We start from the raw sequence: 17,476 nt of genomic DNA on the forward strand, positions 1-17,476 counted from the left end.
GTAGCTGTGACCATGAGGGCTAATCATTGCTCTTCACCCTAAGTGCTCAAATAGTACAGTGACAGGCATCATTGTGAGAATCTAGATAGACAGTCCCTTTCCTACTCTTTTCCAGTTTTCCTTGTATAATATACGCTTTGAATCATCTGTTGACTAGCTGATGAATGCTAAAAGATCATCTACTGTAGTTATTACTATTTTTATGTATCATTTGTTTGCAGGGTTGTGAGGCACTAGGGGCTTTTCAGGCACCCATGACCGTGCAACCCCTACCCTGAGGATCTCACAGACTAAGGACAAACAGATAGATCAGGGGTGTCAAACATCTGGCCCGTGGGCCAGATACAGCATGCCAACCTTTTTGGTCCGGCCCCTGGCGGCAGCGGGCGCTACCGCGACATCTCATGGCATTGTACTCTCTGGCAGCGTTGCGCGCTGTCATCAGAGGGTACAACGCCACGAGATCTCACGGCGTTGCATGCTGCCGCCAGAGAGTACAAGCAGAGGATTTCAAGCAGTTTATCCTCAGCATTTGATGTGTTCGGAGAGGTTGGATTCCAAATTTAAAATAAAATTAAATGTTTGCATTATGTTTTTAATCAGTTTTTTTTTTTGTTTAAATTTAAACATTCTTTGTAACTGCTAGTGCATAAGAAGCTGAAGGTAAAACTGATTAGCATATTGTCATCCATAAAGTTGGATAGTATGTAAGAAGTAAGCAAACTTTATAACTGGAGAAAGAAAATACTGTGTCTTGGCTGCTGCCAGTGTACATTATGGGTGATTCTTTAGATTAAATTATTCTGTGTTCACATTCCTTCACTTTCTCCTTTCAGCAACTCTTGCACACTTCCAATTATTTCATGCTTCTCAGCAAAAGAAACCGCTTGTGTCATCACTGTGATTAATGTTTTCCTCCATGTCTTGATGTGAATTTTCATGGAGTAGAAAGGTCCTTTTCATGAACCTCTTCTATCTTCCGTTGCTGAAACATTCTACTCTTTACTTGAACAGCAACTCTTGCAGTGTCTTCTGGATGGACAATAAGTATCCGCCAGAGGGTACAGTGCTGCAAGATTTCACGACAGCATGCGACACCGCCAGAGAGTACAACGCTGCGAGATGTCGTGGTGTCGCGTGCTGCCACGAGACCTGTGTATTCTGGTGGCAGTGCGTGGAGCGCTGGGTCTCATGCACAAAGGCAGGAGAGGGACAGTGTGGTCTTGGGGCATCGCGCAGAACTATAATTCTTAATCATTGATCGATTCTTTTAATCGTAAAATAGTAGTAGTTGTAGAAGTGAATTTATTGCAGTTTTTATATCGCTGATATCTAGCAAATAAAATATAATACTACATAAAAAGGGTTGTGCCTAGTATTTCGATTTATGGTATGTATGACCCACTTGAAGTACATTTAATTTAAATCTGGCCCACCATAGCAAATGAGTTTGACTCCCCTGAGATAGATCCTAGTCAGGGAAAGGGGACAACAAAGGGATTTCTATACAAATCAACAAGCGTCGCTGTAGGCAGCATGACAGAAATGTGTTTTGGAGAGAGACATAAAAGCGAAGGGTCCTTGTTAATGAGTTCAGCTTTCGGTTGCATAAAAACAGAACTGTCACTCAATCAGTTACCACACTATATGTAGAAAAGAAACAAGAAGAGGGAGGCTTCAGAGTGATTCAGAAGCCTGGAATGGGGTCACGTGAAAGAAGATGACATAGGTGACTGTTCAAAAGACTGACAAACAGGCAGACCAGGGTGGGAACACCAGCATCGGTAGGGGCTTTTGTTTGCAAATCACAGGTGTTCTAATGGATCTTACTAGTTCAGGGCTTCTGAATCATTCTAGGCCTCCCCCTTTTTCTTGTTTCTTTTCTATGTACTGTATGATAACTCATTAAGTGTGAATTCCATTTAGAGGCAATAGTAGCTGGATTACCTACTGTTGATGTTTGAAATTGCTAAAGTTCTCTGGAGTGCCCAAAATAGGAATCAGACTTACCCCAAGTGCAATCAGTTCCACAGATGACAACTAGCTAACTTAATGAGACTCTTTCAGCATGATGACAACACTGTTAATCAGACTTTCAATGGGTTGATTTATCTGGTAATGGTGTTATTTGCTTTAGGGCATATGTACTCTGGTAAGTCTTCTTTTTCCATGGCAAATGTATAATACAATAAGAGACCTTTCAATATAAAGTTTAACAAAATGATAGTCTTCAGTAAGACTTTGATATGGTATGTACTCCCTTCATTTTAAAATTAAAATATTTGAGAGTCATTTAACATTCATTTGTTACACTTTTGCAATGAGATTCAGTTGCACAGGAATTTGGGAAATCATTCTCCAAACTAATGAATCAGCCTTTCAGAATGTGTTTATTAGTTACCCTCACAAAGAACTGTGACATCTTTCAAATTGAAGCTTGCAAAAAAAAGATGACAAAATACAGATTTCAAAACGTATTCAATTAATACTTTAGGGCAACTATGATAGTTTTTTGGGAAAAACAAAATCAAATGTTGTTCTTATGTAAATTCATTATGTAGATAATTAGGAACTTTAGAATGTCCAAATTACTTTCAGAAAGAAGGATATTAATTTTGTTTGTTGAGCTAGAAATGACAAAACATTTGGAAATGTCATTTCATTAACATTATATGAGTACGCATATGGAGGAAAGGAAGTTTCTGATGAATCTGATGAAATGGGTTGCAGCCCACGAAAGCTTATGCCTGCAGAAATTTGTTAGTCTTTAAGGTGCTACGGGACTCTCATTGTTTTTGCAGTATACAGACTAACATGGCTACCCCTCTGTATCTTTCTACAATTTGGGCTATTGAGAATAGTAGGAAAATGTAGGACAGGGAAAACAAATGTTCAATTGTCATCTTAATAATTTGTTATAGACGAGAAGAAATAATCGCAAAATAGAATCAATAAAGCAAAAGTTGCCGTGCTAACAAGTATTCCATTCTTGTAGCTTCTACAGATGATAGCACTGCAGAGAAGAAAGGTGGAACTCTCCATGCTGGTTTAATTGTTGGAATTCTGATACTGGTCCTCATTGTAGCAGCAGCCATTCTTGTGACAGTCTATATGTACCATCATCCAACATCAACAGCTAGTCTCTTCTTTATTGAGGTAAGCCAAAATTGCCATGATGGGTCTCTTATTCTGTCACTTGTTTAACATGATTATTCAGTCTATAGAATAGTTCTTTCTAAACTAAAACTATAGACTATTCCCAAGAATCCTGATCAGTACCATCTTTAGTCTGTAATGTGTATAGAATCTTGAATTCCTAACCCATAAGATGCTCCTAGTAATTCAGCCACTTCCCCCACCCCCAATACACCCTTTTATTTCAAGGTTTTTTTTACACATACTCAAAGGTGCTATGCAGTAATTTCACAGTTATCAGTCGTAATCACAAGATCTCTTGCTATCTTACATTTTCCTCACTTAAAATATAGAAAATTTTGTTGCTATATTTCATGGTAACTGTATGTACATTGCCATTTTTAAATGTTTGTTTGTCTGGGGTAAAATAAAAGAATATGTGCACTAGTAAATTCTGCAAAAGACCTGACTTATGGCAAGTTCAAAATACTCGGGGTAAGCTAGACACTTTTGCAATAGATTTGTTTATTGAAATCCTGTAATGCACTACCTGACATGAGACTGAAACATTATCCCTAGAGCAGGTATTTGTGGCTCCACTATATTGTTAGGATATGCACTCTGCTGTGATAAATATTTCTTTCACAACTCAGAGTTCATCTGTATCAAGCTAAATATATACTTGCCATACAAAAAAGAAAACTGTGACCATGCATGAAACCACTTGCAGTGTTGGTCAATTTTTAAGAACCTGCATATTTGCCAACAGGCAACAATAACGATACAGAACAACTGGAAATATCATGAAGGAGGTACCCGGGGATTGCTTAGGTCAAAGGTGGACCAAAAGAGTCTGGATCACTGATAAACCATTCACTCTTAGTAACAGGAGCATCATGAACTGAAGTGTAAAATGAACACTGCTTCATCTTTAAAACAACTTTATCGTTAAATTAAGAACTTACATGCAAGAAATATTTATGAGTATTGGAGCAGGATCCAAATGACAAAATCAGGTATTTTTCATACATATCTAAGTGACATACTGAGACAAACTTCTCTTGGTGTAAGTGAACACAACTCCTCTGAAGTCATTTCCATAAGTAGAAAATTTGCCCACTCTATTTTTCACTAGCTTTAATTGGCCCTGGCATGGGAAACTTACTTATCCGATAATGGAAACTTGCAAAAAGACCTGATTTGTTTGGCAACTCCATTTATCAAAAGGACAGAAACAAGATACTGGCTAACAGTAAAAGTCATATGAAATGTGCATTTCTGAGGTGTGTAGCTACATGGTCCAGGACAGGAGTTCTACCAGTTAACAATTTCTTATTATTAAACGTTTGTATCACCATTTACATGGACACAGTAGTCCATGGAACAATTTCGGTAGAGTCATCTATTACATAATATATCTGCTGCCCCCAAGAGTGAAGTAATCCCAGCCTTAAGAGCTAATGAACCAGCTTTCTAGTTTTCAAATCAGGCTGTGAGAAAATGTGGTAACATGATCTTTCTATCCTACCGAAAATGAATAAGAGGCATGAAAATAAGGACAGTTATTGGTATGTAACAAACCAGTGATCATCAAAACTATGACTATTACCATTATTACTAGTGCTGTAAAGTACACAATCATTTGTTTTCTAGGAATGATATAATGTTTGTGAAAACCGTAAGTTCAGCAGAAATTAAGAAAAGCACAAGTATGGGTTTTGTGCCATGCAGAGATAGGCTTCTTGTGGTCAGTTTCATGATAACATGTGGAGATATTCTTTGAACACTGATACTCAGACTTGAAGAGTATTTTCATTGATTTTCAGAAGTGTTTGAAAATGAGAAGAGAAAATAATTATTCTGAACTTTAGAACATTACCACAGCTTTGGAAATAAAATAGCAACTATCTGTACTCTACAGTATAAGAGAATGCTGTTGCTTTTTTAAATGGAGTTAGTTCTTGCACTGATTGCTTCTGTTAAGTGCATTTTTATTGTTTGATCTTTTCAAATACTTTCTTTCAGATACCACTGATAATTTAACTTTACCAAGAAAAACTATAAACTGTTTGGCCAATTCATAAAATTCATGGTAAAGATACATTCTGCTCAGTAGATGCACAAGGGTATACACATGTGACTCTGACATAGGGAGCTGAGAATGTATCCCCTAAGATTTTCTTTTGGAAAGAACAAAAGGGCATATGTGGGAGGGAATACAGAGGAAGATGATAAAATGTAATTGTTATATGGAGACAATTTATACAAAAGCAATTACTCATTTGATTGTTGAAACGATACCAAAGGTTCTGTCAGTATAAAGATTAATGACTGGAAACGAGAAATTTCTGAGTAAGTTATTCTGGTAGCACAATGATGTAAGGGAATCCTTGTGATTTGGATCAAAATATCCAGTTAACCAGGTTAGCAAGATTCTCCAAAATAACTGACTTACCTTATTTATGCGAGATGAGTGGAATATAGATCTGGTGTTAGTATCGTAGGATATGGATTGAGAAATGTTGCCACAGGCTTGACCAAATAGCATGAAAGAAACTACCCCTCCATCCCCCACAAATGTTAGCTAAAATAAGAGTAGTGAATGAAAAAAAGTTGTTTTCATATATTTTGAATGAATTAAAGCCACCAACACCAACTAAAGAAATTCAAAGGGTAGGCAGGCACCTTCCTCACATAATTGCATCTGAACAACTGACATATAACCATTCTGTTTTTCCAGAATTGGTGTTCCTTGAGCAGAGACCATGAATTGTACCTCCTTGCTTGTGTGGTGGTTTAGCCCTCTAAGGCTCAAGTTGAAGCCACAAATTCATTCTTATTTGTCATGCTCAATCAAGCTTTGAATCTAGGTCAATGAAGGCTAGTCAATGCAATAAATAAATAATCGATGTACTGATGGGGAGAGGAGAAAGAGAGGAAATGGACCTGCCTTCCCTATGCTTATAAAAACAAGCTACCTTTTCCCTTATAAAACATCTCATTGAATTTAATGATAACCTTTGTACAGAATTTTTAACCCAACCTATAGAATTCTGTAACAGAAGTACAGAAAATCCACTATTAAATTGCATAGGATGATCTTTAATTCTGTAGGAAGTATATCATTTTCCACTAGATTCTGTGGGTTTATAGAGTAACTGCTATAGAACCCTTTTGGTTGTATCCTTATTAAACTGTGTAAAACTTTTTCCATGACAGTGTTGTTTGTGTCTGGATTGGGGCTGAATGCTGTGACCCAAATGATATTTTGGTTGTCAGTAAGGAAGTCCCAGATGAGCCAATTTAATTGGAGTGTGTATATATTGCTACTTCCACTTGTTTGATTACATATGGAAATTATAAGTTGTTCCTACATCATAACACAAATAGGAAGAAACTGTAGTGTGGTTTCCATTTTCAGTCTATATATTGTTGTGCTGGATAGCCAGCCACCCTACATAAATCAACTGCCATGTAGTGTTTATTCTGGCTGGACCCAGTGACACCTGTACGGTACATACCCTTGTTTAGCAGAGACAGGTTTCTTTTGCGATTTATATAATAGCTCTTTGAAAGAAAACAGCACACTGCAATGCATTTTCAATAACCAAAGCATTTTATTATTTACCACTTCAGTGTAATATCTTTTCAGAAAACAGGAAAGGGGCAAACACCAATTTTTCTGTATGTTACCTTCATTGACTCTCAGAAGACATGTCAGATTATCATCTATTTTTAATAGCAAATATTCACCATAACAATAGATGTATATGACAATCACTGCTAATGTTTGGCTAGCTTGAAAAAGTAATAAATCTAAAAAGATTTTACTCCTCTTTTAACTTTGCATTTTGAAATAGAAAATGTTTTAGTTAAAATGGTATAATTTTGATATGTTTGAGGAAATGGTAATTAAATAAAAAATGTGATGCTCCTTAACTGGAGTCCGTATGGATACGTCTACATTACGAGCGAGGGATGTGATTTCCAGCTCATGTAGACATGAGCGAGGGGAGTTCATCTGAGCTAGGATGCTAAAAATAGTGGTGTAGCTGCAGGAAGCACAGACAACAGCAGTGGTAGCACAAGCTAACCCGCCTGAACCCCATAGGTGTGTATTTGAGGCAACTAGCCTGTGTCATCAGTGCTACTGCCCACGCTATCCTAGCTACACTACTATTTTAGTATGCTAGCGCAGATGAGCGCTAGCACACTTATGTCTCTGCAAGGTGGGGAATCACCCCCTAGCTTGTTGTGCAGACATAGCCTAAGTCAGCAAGAATTTGATATCATTTGCAGGGATGGGAGATTCTTGGTGGTGATTTTAATAGTGGTCAGCAAGGTAGTTATTAATTAGTCATTTCTTGTTATCACACACTTACTTGTTATCACACAGATACTTAATAATCCTCAGTATATTTTAGAATATATCCAACAACCAAGCAGAGAGTAATGGATTGGTTATAAGATAACTTCATAGATTGAAAATTGTTTATCGAGTTCCATGACTGGCTTGCAAATTGTCCACTCAGACTGCAGGATATCGCTTTGTTTTCCATTCTTTGGATTTGAGGAGACTAAATGGATCCAAATGGAGCAGGGAACCCAGAAAAAGGGAGCAACAATGATACATTAGTAGTGCTTTGTATGTTTGTTTGAGGCTTTGCATTTTTTTGGGAGGGAATGGGTACAGCGAGAAGGATTATTCTAGGCAGCATGATTCCTTTATAGTTCCAAGTTGAAACACCTATTCACCCTCTTGGAAGAGGTAGCTGATGCTTATTATTCAGGAGAAAAGCAAACAGTAAATATTCTAAATTGGTTTGCTGCCAAAGGAAAAGAGGACAGGGCAAGTAAAAGAAATTCCTTTGAAGTAGCACACATGTAGCTAACATTTCCATGTGAAATAATGACATGATAGAACACATTTTGACTGGAAACCCAGAATTCTACAATAATGGAACCAGCCCTACAGCTTGTACTAATGGTCTGGGAATCATTGTATTCTGGGATTTCTTACTGTAGACCACAGTGGTATTTCTTTTAAAAGGTAGGAATTGTCTAGAAGTCTACAGTATTTTAGATATACCTTACAGTAAATACATTACAGTTGATGCATATTCTTGGGAAATGCTACTCCAAAAAGATAAGTCTAGGTTGTTCCAACAGCCACCAGCAATATTATCAAGAAAGAAACTAGAAAAAAGGTCAAAGCCAGAAAATCCACCAGAGATTCTAGTAATACCAACGCAAGAAGAACATATACCAGAGGTTGGCATACAATCTTACAGCTGGCACTAGTTCTGCAGACAATAACATCCATTGAACTAGAAGGAGCTGTGCCGGTTTATACTGGCAGAGAATTTGGCACTCAATTGTACAATAATTTGAAATGATGGAGGGCTCAGTCTTGACCCCACTGATAGCAGCAGCAAAACTCACATTGAATATTAATGGTGTATTTATGTATCAAAGCACTTTTGAGTAGTCTTGTACCTGTACAATTAATACAATTTTATACACACACACACACCCACACACCCCTCTGGTCACTGCACGAAGGTCTTGTTTACACAGCGGGGCAATGTGCTCTACATGGGGTGTGATTTCTAAAGTGTACTAACGCGTTGCACATTAATTGGTCTATGTAAATTGTGCTTTGTTTCAAACAGCGCTGCATTAAACTACCCTATGGTACCTTTAGTGCACACCAGCAGGGTCTGTATGGACCAGTTAGTGCTCTTTAGAAATCACAACTCTGTAGAGCGCGTTACCTCACTGTGCAGACAAGCCATAAGTCTGTGTATTTTAAATTGCACATTGATTATGTTACTGAAGTTTAATTAGCAAAACACTGTCTTGTTATATAAGAGCAAGGAAGAAGATGAAGCTGAAGTATGTTTTTCTCTGTTTCATCATTTGTGTATCTTATGGTCATAGCATACACACGCTCTTTTTTGGTTATTTTTTAAAACAAACCAAAATGGGGGAGTAAGCTGCAAGGGCTAATTAACTGTGACTACATTCTTAGTGGAATACTAGGTTTCAACACTCAAGACAAGAAAAATGCTATTAACTTCAAAAGAAGCAGTGTTTTTGAGATTCATGTGAACTTTTCCCTAGAGTATGAAGCAAAGTAGGTGCTGAAGTGTTTGTACGTGGTTTATTGAGCACAAAACATATTTTCAGTTACACTTGGAACAGAAAATAGCTATTGAACTGATTTGTGTGTGTATTTATTTGTAAGGAATGGTGTAAAAGGTGTTTAATAGTTTTTCAAAATTATGTAAGGAATTATGTAAGGAATATAAAATTATGTAAGGAATGGTGTCAAGGTAGTTTCATAATTTTTCAAAAAAATTTCCTTTTCTATTAATTGAAATTGCAATCTGACACCTCTTTTTCTTCCTCTTTGCACTGTATCCAACATGCATTTCCTTGTTTGTTGTTTTTGGACCACTCATAATTAAGTGCTATAGTACTTATTTAAGGGATTATGACATACGGAAAGTTTCTTTCTGAGAAAATAAAATGTGTATGTGGTTGAATGGAAAGCATTATGAACTTTTCAAACAAAGGGACTGCTCCTGTTCCCATTGACATTTTAGTGGGAACTGGCCCCAAACCAAGAAAAATGTTTATTACAGTATGGAGCCTCTTTACTTTTACAGGGTTCCTTTTAAATAAACCATAAATCAAAAATAATGAGTAAAGATGCATTGAGTTTCCAGGAATACCTCCTTTTGAATCAGATCACAAATTGACTCTGACCTTGAGGAATTCCTTCACAGTGTCTCTTGAAAATAAGGAATCTTGCTGCAAGATGATACTTTGAACCCCTCCTTACTGATTTTTGGAGGATAAAGTACATATAAAGACTGATACCTTTCATGTTTGTTTAAACAAGACCAAAGCCCACATTAGGAGCCTTAAATACAGCAAGATTAATGAACCACAATAATAGCTAGCTATAATACAATTACAAAATAATTAATTTATCCGCTCATCTATATAGTGTAAAATATACAGCAGTCAGGATCTAAGATTTGTCTGAAAAAAAACCAGGCATGATGTTCTAGTTATGGTAGATTACACGCCTGTGAATACAAGAACACATGAAACAGAGATTAAGTTGAAGCAGGTGCAGTATAAAGATTAAATGTGAGCAAACATGGTTCAGAAATCTCTGAAATTGCACTTGAATGAGGGCATATTCCTCTCCATATAACTTAGTTAATTCAAATAGGAGATGAGAGTGTTATGTCCCTCTTAGAGGGCCTTCAGAACTTTGTAGGATCAGGCTCCTACACTGATGTAAATCAGAGTAACTTTATTAAAGCCAATTATACCCATGTAAAATAGGCATGGGAGGAGACTCAGATCCCCATATATCAAGGCGAGACCACATGCTCAAGCTGATAACTTTAAAATTCCATTTCATGCACAGTAGACTCTTTGGGATTTGATGCTGGTGTGATGATACTTTTAAAGCAAAAAGCAAGTTTTGCTAGTAGTTTACAGGCTGCTCAATGCAGGAAATGGAAAGAGATATGATTGTAATGGAGATTTTCCTTGATTAGTTTTCTGAGACGGTAGCAGGTCTCACTGCATGGGATTGTATTTTTTTTTTTTTTTGGTAGTCTTCAATGTACAGTTGTAGAGGACAGTACATGTCACCAACCTACTCTCATCCACAGAAATGCAAACTTATTTTGCAGAAGCATGGAAGAAAATGTAAAAAAATAATTAAGAATTGCCGCAAACTAACAATGAAGCAGAATGCTCAATGTGCATCATTATAATTATTGTAAATGAACTCCTGTCACAGATGAAACATACCATACCACTGGCAGAGCTTTCATGGAGATGATATGGATCCTTATAAGGGATAACGATATGTTTCTCAGTTCCTTCAGGAGGCCAGGAGAAAGCAGTAATTAAATGTCAATACTCCCATATTATAGTTTTAAATTCTAAGGAAAGAATATACTTTCTACCTAAGAGAGGGAGATGACAAGAACTAAGGAATTCATCTAAATATCTTTCCTCTCCCCACCTTGATTCTTTAGCCCCTTTTTATTCTACTTAAAGAGAGCATAAAATACAGAAAATTCATTACACTTTTCCTGGGCTGCTGCGGTAGCTTGAGGAGCTTCAAATCCCATGATGCCAATTAAGTTACTTTTAGTTTTATCAATTAAAAGTGTAATAGCGTCACAGTTTTATCTGGGTCAGCAACACAGTCAAGTGAATCGGTAGCTTGACAATGTTCTGTTTTCAAAGACTAGATCTTTCCACATACACATAAAAAACCAACAGCAACAACAACAAAAACCCTACTATATGTTATAAGCAATGTAAAACCTGACAAGGTAGCATAAAAAGTATTTCTCTTACATCAGGCATGAAAAGGAACTGTACAAAGTTGCAATTCTGATGCTTGAAGATGACTGTCAGATTTATTTGTTTGTTTCAGGGGCAACAGCTGATATTTACGCTATATCCCATGTTAAGTGAATTGATGCATTTCTGTTCTATTTTTCACAAAAGGAAAGGCCAGTTACAAAGGTAACTTGCTTGTAGATAACATAGCTAAAAATGGCAGAATCAGGTTTGCATTGGTAATAAAAGAAGAAAACAAAACTAGCCTTGGCTACATCTTCAAATGAAATTGAAGAACATCTTAATACATTAAAACTTAGGTCATTCTTAGTCACTGTCTTCTGAGACACTAATTATTTTTTCCTGCCAATTTTTCATTGGTTTTTCACTTTTCTCTTTTCATTAGAGACATATCAGGTCAAATTCTGTTCTTATTTACACTGGTGTAAGTCTAGAATAACTCCACTGGATTTACACTGGTGAATCTGAGAACAGAATTTGATCCCTCTTTTTTAGCAAGAACCCAATTGTCCTTTTTAATTTTTAAAAACAATTTGAATCAAGTTTAGGGGGAGAAAGTCTAAAAAAAATTGGAATGGACTGAGTTTCCTTATTAGGAATAACACATCCTTTTAAAAGGACAGCACTATACATTCCTATTTTTACTGTTGCGAGGTTTTACACTGAGAAGCAATGGGTTTTAAGTTAACTGTCAAACAAAATTTAACATTGCACACCTCAAAGGCACATCTGACTCTAGAGCAGAGGGGAGAAGGAAAGCAACAGGTTTTGTAGTATATCTGCCTGACAGTGATCCCCATGTAAGCCTTTGCTTTGTGCCCTACCACCAATATCCTCGCAGTTACGCTCTTTTTGAGATTGGAATTTAGGAGTCCCTGAGAAATTCTTTAGCTAATCCTGCTCTGAATTAGCTTCACTAATCCCAATATAATGTAATAGCAGTGGGTGTTCCAGGTTCTTAGCACAGATTCATCAAATATACTAAACAGCAAGCAGTACAGTAGCACTCCAGCAAAAAGGAGGCATTTAGAGGAATTTATTTTCAGGCCAGGGAAAGTAAAAAGAATGTGTTGTGATCAAAACAGGGTTTTCCTCACAGTCAGGTCTGAATCTGAGGAAAAGCTATTTAAGCTATAAAATATGTTGCTTTTTGTCTCAGTCTTAAAATGAAAATATAAAATGAAACTGACATCCTTCGGTTTTCCTGGAGCACTATTGGAATATTCACTGTGTAATTCAGCGCTCCCTGAAAGCTGAGGGCTACTTTACATAGTAGCTTTGAAGAAGAAACGATAAATAATAATGTATTTACCTACACCAAAATTTTCAGAAGTGACTAATGAGTTTGGGTGCTTAATTTGAGACACCTTGAAGAGACCTTCTTTTCAGAAAGTACTGAGCAATCACCCCCTGAAAATCAATCCCTTTTAATATGCATCAACTTGGGCACCCCAAAATTGAGCCCCATAATCACTGGTTACTTTTGAAAATTTAGGGCTTATAAATATCTTTCTTCTTCGAAGGCATTAAAGATACACAGGAATCATTTCACCTACCACTGAAATGTATCCACTTCTCTTGGCTGATTCTTTGCTGCTCCTTAAAGAACTAATCCAGTTCCCGATAAAGTCAATGAAAAAAAATTCTGTGGGAGCTGGATCAGGCCCTAACAGTACAAAACATATTAGGATGGTTGAAATGAAAATACTGCATCTATTTGAAACTGCTGCAGGGAAAATTACTCAGGCAGAATGTAGTTATTCAAATTGGAATTTTAGTCTCTTGGGAACCCAGGGAAAAAGTGCCAGATTTGGCTCTAAGGACTGATATGAAACAGAAATATCTGTTGTATTAATTTAGATTGAATATATGGGCCCAAAGAATCAAAGGTGTTAACATGACCCTAAAACTGCCCAATATCAAACATTTTAAATCAAGGTTTGGGGTTTGGGATACCTCAGCCTGCTTAATACCATGGCAAATACATCACTAAAACTCTTTTTAACCTTTTATTAATGGTACAGAAAAAGAAGGATAAACAGTTAAAGCATTTGAAATGTAAAGTAGTAAGTAAGGCTTTCATTTTAACAACATTCCTTGTCCCTTTCTTTTCGGCTGGAGAGTGTCTTTAATAAAAACAACTTGTTTGGCAGTCTCTTAGAAGGTATTGAAGATGGTAATAACTATTCTGTTGGGAAAAAGAAAAGAAGTTAGTTGAGAAGAGCTGGAGCTGTTGTTGTTGTTGTTGTTGTTGGTAAAGTCCAATCCTGTTTCCTAGAAGACAAACAATACAAACACGCACAAGACAAGACAGAAGAGAAAAGAACAGCAAAGATAGAAAATACAGCTTCCATCTTTGTTGACTCATTTTCAACCTCATTGTGGGAAAATCACAGGCAAAAGCACACAGTCTTATCAGACACTCTGAGACCCGGCAAACTCCAGTCTTGGCTGTTTAGGGCATTGCTTTTAGGTTCCTCTTTCTGGTCACAGGCTCACAACAGTGTTGCAAAATGTACCATCTTGGCTGGCTAAGCCAGACTCTTATTAGACAGAAGGAAAAAAGAAGAGGTAAAGGAAAGAGAAGAAATAAAGGGGGGATGAAAAAGAACACATTGGGGAGTGGGGCAAGAATTTGATATAATCTCACATCCCAGATAGTGATTGAGATTTAGCTGGAGCCAGTAAAGGTGAAGGTGGTGATGTCATCTGGGTCCCTCTCTCTGGCCCAGTTTGGTCAAAATATATTTCAGGATTAGAACAGTCTGGGGTCCCAGGGTATGGTGAGGTTGACAGTCATGATGGTGAAGCTTGCTTCTTCCCCTTAATCTCATTTTTCAGTCAGCCAATGTTGCATAGCCAATTTTTTTCTCCAGAACATCTCCATTTGAGGACACCAAAAGGGAGTGATGGGTGGAGTGCCCCATCCACTCTTTATTTTTTCCACCAGTTAGGCCTAATTTCCAACATGTCAATTTTGGTTAATTGATTTCCAGCCACACACAGCTCTTGTTTACCAGGCAAGGTATTAACACATTCCTTGAATTGTATCAGTAGGCCTTTTTGTTTGGACTGATTCAGTCTTTGTCTCACTTTTGCATTTTTGCCCATCAGCATTTGTTGTGATAGATTATTGTGACACTTCATAAACTTTTATCCCCTTTTCTGCAGTTAGGCTCACAATCAGGGTACATTTGTTGGCTCAAGTGTCGCAACATATCACATTGCAACCTGGGCTCCTCCTTTTCGGAGTGGAAGAGAGTCCATTCAGGAGGACTGTGCAATACAGTGCACCACAGAGTAGAGCTTGATGGCAACTCTCTATGCAGGACTATGAAAGGAGACATTGTGGGCAGGCCTGGGACTGGGTTGATTGGCCAGTGACTGTGCATGAGTGAAGATCCAGCAAAACCCCAGATGGAGAGAAAGGAGACAGCAGGTAACAGTAGCTCATCTTCCTCATTCCCAGGAGTAGTAGCCACTGCCTGGCGGCTTGGGAGTGTCAGGCTTTATTTATGGATTTAGAAGAAAGGATTAACTCCTTCCCTCCCCAGCTCCCTAAATGACCTACAATGTTAGCCAATTAGATTTCAGTATCAAGACAACTGAAATTACAAGGTACTTTTAAACACTTGCTTTTTTTATTGTTATCCCTTACATATTCTAAAAGGGTTTTTGTTTTTTCTGTTGTAGCGCCGTCCAAGCAGATGGCCTGCAATGAAGTTTCGAAGAGGCTCTGGACATCCTGCATATGCTGAAGTGGAACCAGTTGGAGAAAAAGAAGGCTTCATTGTATCCGAGCAGTGCTAAAATTTCTAGGACAAGAGCACCAGTACTGGTCTACAGGTGTAAGACATTTACTTTGCCTCTCTTTAAAAAAAAGGAGCCCTAAGCTGCTGTAGCCATAAAGAAAGAAGATTGTTGGATAAATCTTGTCCAAGAAGAAAGAACGATCTAGGATACCAGATTACCACTGTGCTGTAGTTTTCCTTAGTGGATTGACATACAATAGTTCATTCAGAACACCATGAGTGGACACCTACAGTATCAGACTTGTGGCACAATTGTCATGTTACTGGCTTAGGTATGGGGTTGCATAGGAATCAAGAGATATAATAAAGCTTTAGTTCACAAGGGTGCTACCCTTTTGTTCAAGCATTCTTCTCTGGTATCTCAAGATAAACTGTTACAAATCTGTAACCCTTTCATGCAAAGAGCAATGATCAGACTTGACAAAGTTGCTAAGAAAATCAATTCAATGCAAGTTAAAAATAAGCAATTTTCTATACTTCTACAAGTGAATGTGGAATACAATTCTGAGTGTTCAATGCCAAACTAACAATTGAGTGAGTTACGGTACAACATATATTCTTTCCAGGAGTAGTAGAATGTTCCTTGTACTTTGTCGGTAATATCCTTTGAACAAGTCATGATAATGAATTATAAAGTTAACACAAGGTGGTTAGACAAAATAGCTGGGAGTTTTCACTATGGTGAAATTGGGCTTTATAATAGGAGTTCATGGTGAAATTGGGCTAATTTTAGGTTTCAATGTTCACTAAACAATTAAGTATCAGATTTGTTTTGAGGGATGTTGCTTCCCTTTCCAAACAGTGGGCTGAAATGAAGGCAACAGATATTTTTGGCTGATGCTGGCAGAACTCAACATGGAACATTTCTCAGACAATGTGATGAAAAATGTTAAGATTTTAAACAAATGGGTTTTTATCCTCATTGTGAGTCATTCCCAAAAAGTATTGCAGATTCCAGTGCACCCCTCTCAGAGATATAGATTCAAAGTGTTGCAGAACCCTGCTGATTCATACAGTGATTTTGTTTAATACACATAGTAGTTGCATAAATATATATATAAATATATTTTTTTTTATAGCTAACACAAGGCAGGCTCTTGTGGCTGTTAAGACTGCATTTTTGTCATCCAGCTGAAGGAAATGGATTACATTACTGCATATTTCCACTAAGTTGTAAAATAATCCTTAATATTAGAATATTTTTATGTTGCTTAGGGATGGTGGTTCATTTAGTTGCAGTGCCATAACTTTTCTGCCTGTTGGAGCCACGTTTCCTTTAATATCAACCCCTTTCCTCTCTGACTAGGGAAAAACATAAATTCCCAGTGAAAAGAAAAGATATTCCTTTGGGTGGAAAGCGGTTAATATACGCTGAGCTACTAAAATTTTAAATTCAGGTATTGTGTGTACATTTCATTGTGCTCTTTCACTATTAAATCTTTTATGTACTGTACAAGCAGAGGCCCTTGGATCATTTTAAGGTACAATATTCAACATTTGCAGGTTTTGGTCTCAAGTAGTTTAGATACCTTGTAGGTACCACCTTAATTAATCAGTTATTTACATTTCTTGTCAATGCTTGTATGGTCTAAATTTAATTACTTAATTCTGTTTTAAAAAATAAGATGATTTTTACTTGTTATTTTCTTCAGTAAATAATACAATACTGTATTTTCTGTATTCATTCTTTATTCTGTGTAACACACATTTTACTGTCTGTTTTAAATCATCCACTATGAGGTTTGAAATGTTCAAAACCTAACCAGTATTAATTTGAAACTTTTAAAAAACACATTTTGACGTCTGCTGAAAATCTTGCAGCAATCACTATTTTCAATTTGTATGGCTCTACCAACCCCTATTTCTGATGGGGAGGGATTAAAGAACTGGCTGTTAATTCAGATAGCAATAATCAAATGTATGCACACACCTATCTGGTGACACTCATTTTTAAAAATAAAACACATTACAGTGCACATAATTTAAAAAAATAAAAACTTCTGGGGTCTAATACTTACTGTCAGTTTTTCTCGGTTATTCCAATTAGATTTGCAATCATCAGTTGGGAGCTATTGGCCTAATAAATCAATTACAGAACTTGCACTTGTGATTTTTGAAGCATGATG

The 17,476-nt window shown here is 37.0% G+C and overlaps 1 protein-coding gene across 2 annotated transcripts in view; it reads left to right on the plus strand.

Annotated features, from left to right (window-relative positions):
• PLXDC2 (plexin domain containing 2) overlaps positions 1-17,021 on the plus strand; it is a 350,669-nt gene extending 333,648 nt beyond the window's left edge. For both annotated transcript variants that reach the window (XM_067562334.1, XM_067562336.1), the window contains 2 exons: positions 2,996-3,156; positions 15,232-17,021. In XM_067562334.1, the coding sequence (XP_067418435.1) occupies positions 2,996-3,156; positions 15,232-15,348 (278 nt within the window). In that variant the 3' untranslated portion in view covers positions 15,349-17,021. The remainder of the gene's footprint in view (positions 1-2,995; positions 3,157-15,231) is intronic.
• Positions 17,022-17,476: the final 455 nt, after the last annotated feature.

Source organism: Emydura macquarii, unplaced genomic scaffold (assembly GCF_026122565.2).
Source record: "Emydura macquarii macquarii isolate MOO-44397 ecotype Brisbane River unplaced genomic scaffold, CSIRO-AGI_Emac_v2 contig_2422, whole genome shotgun sequence".
NCBI lineage: Eukaryota > Metazoa > Chordata > Testudines > Chelidae > Emydura > Emydura macquarii.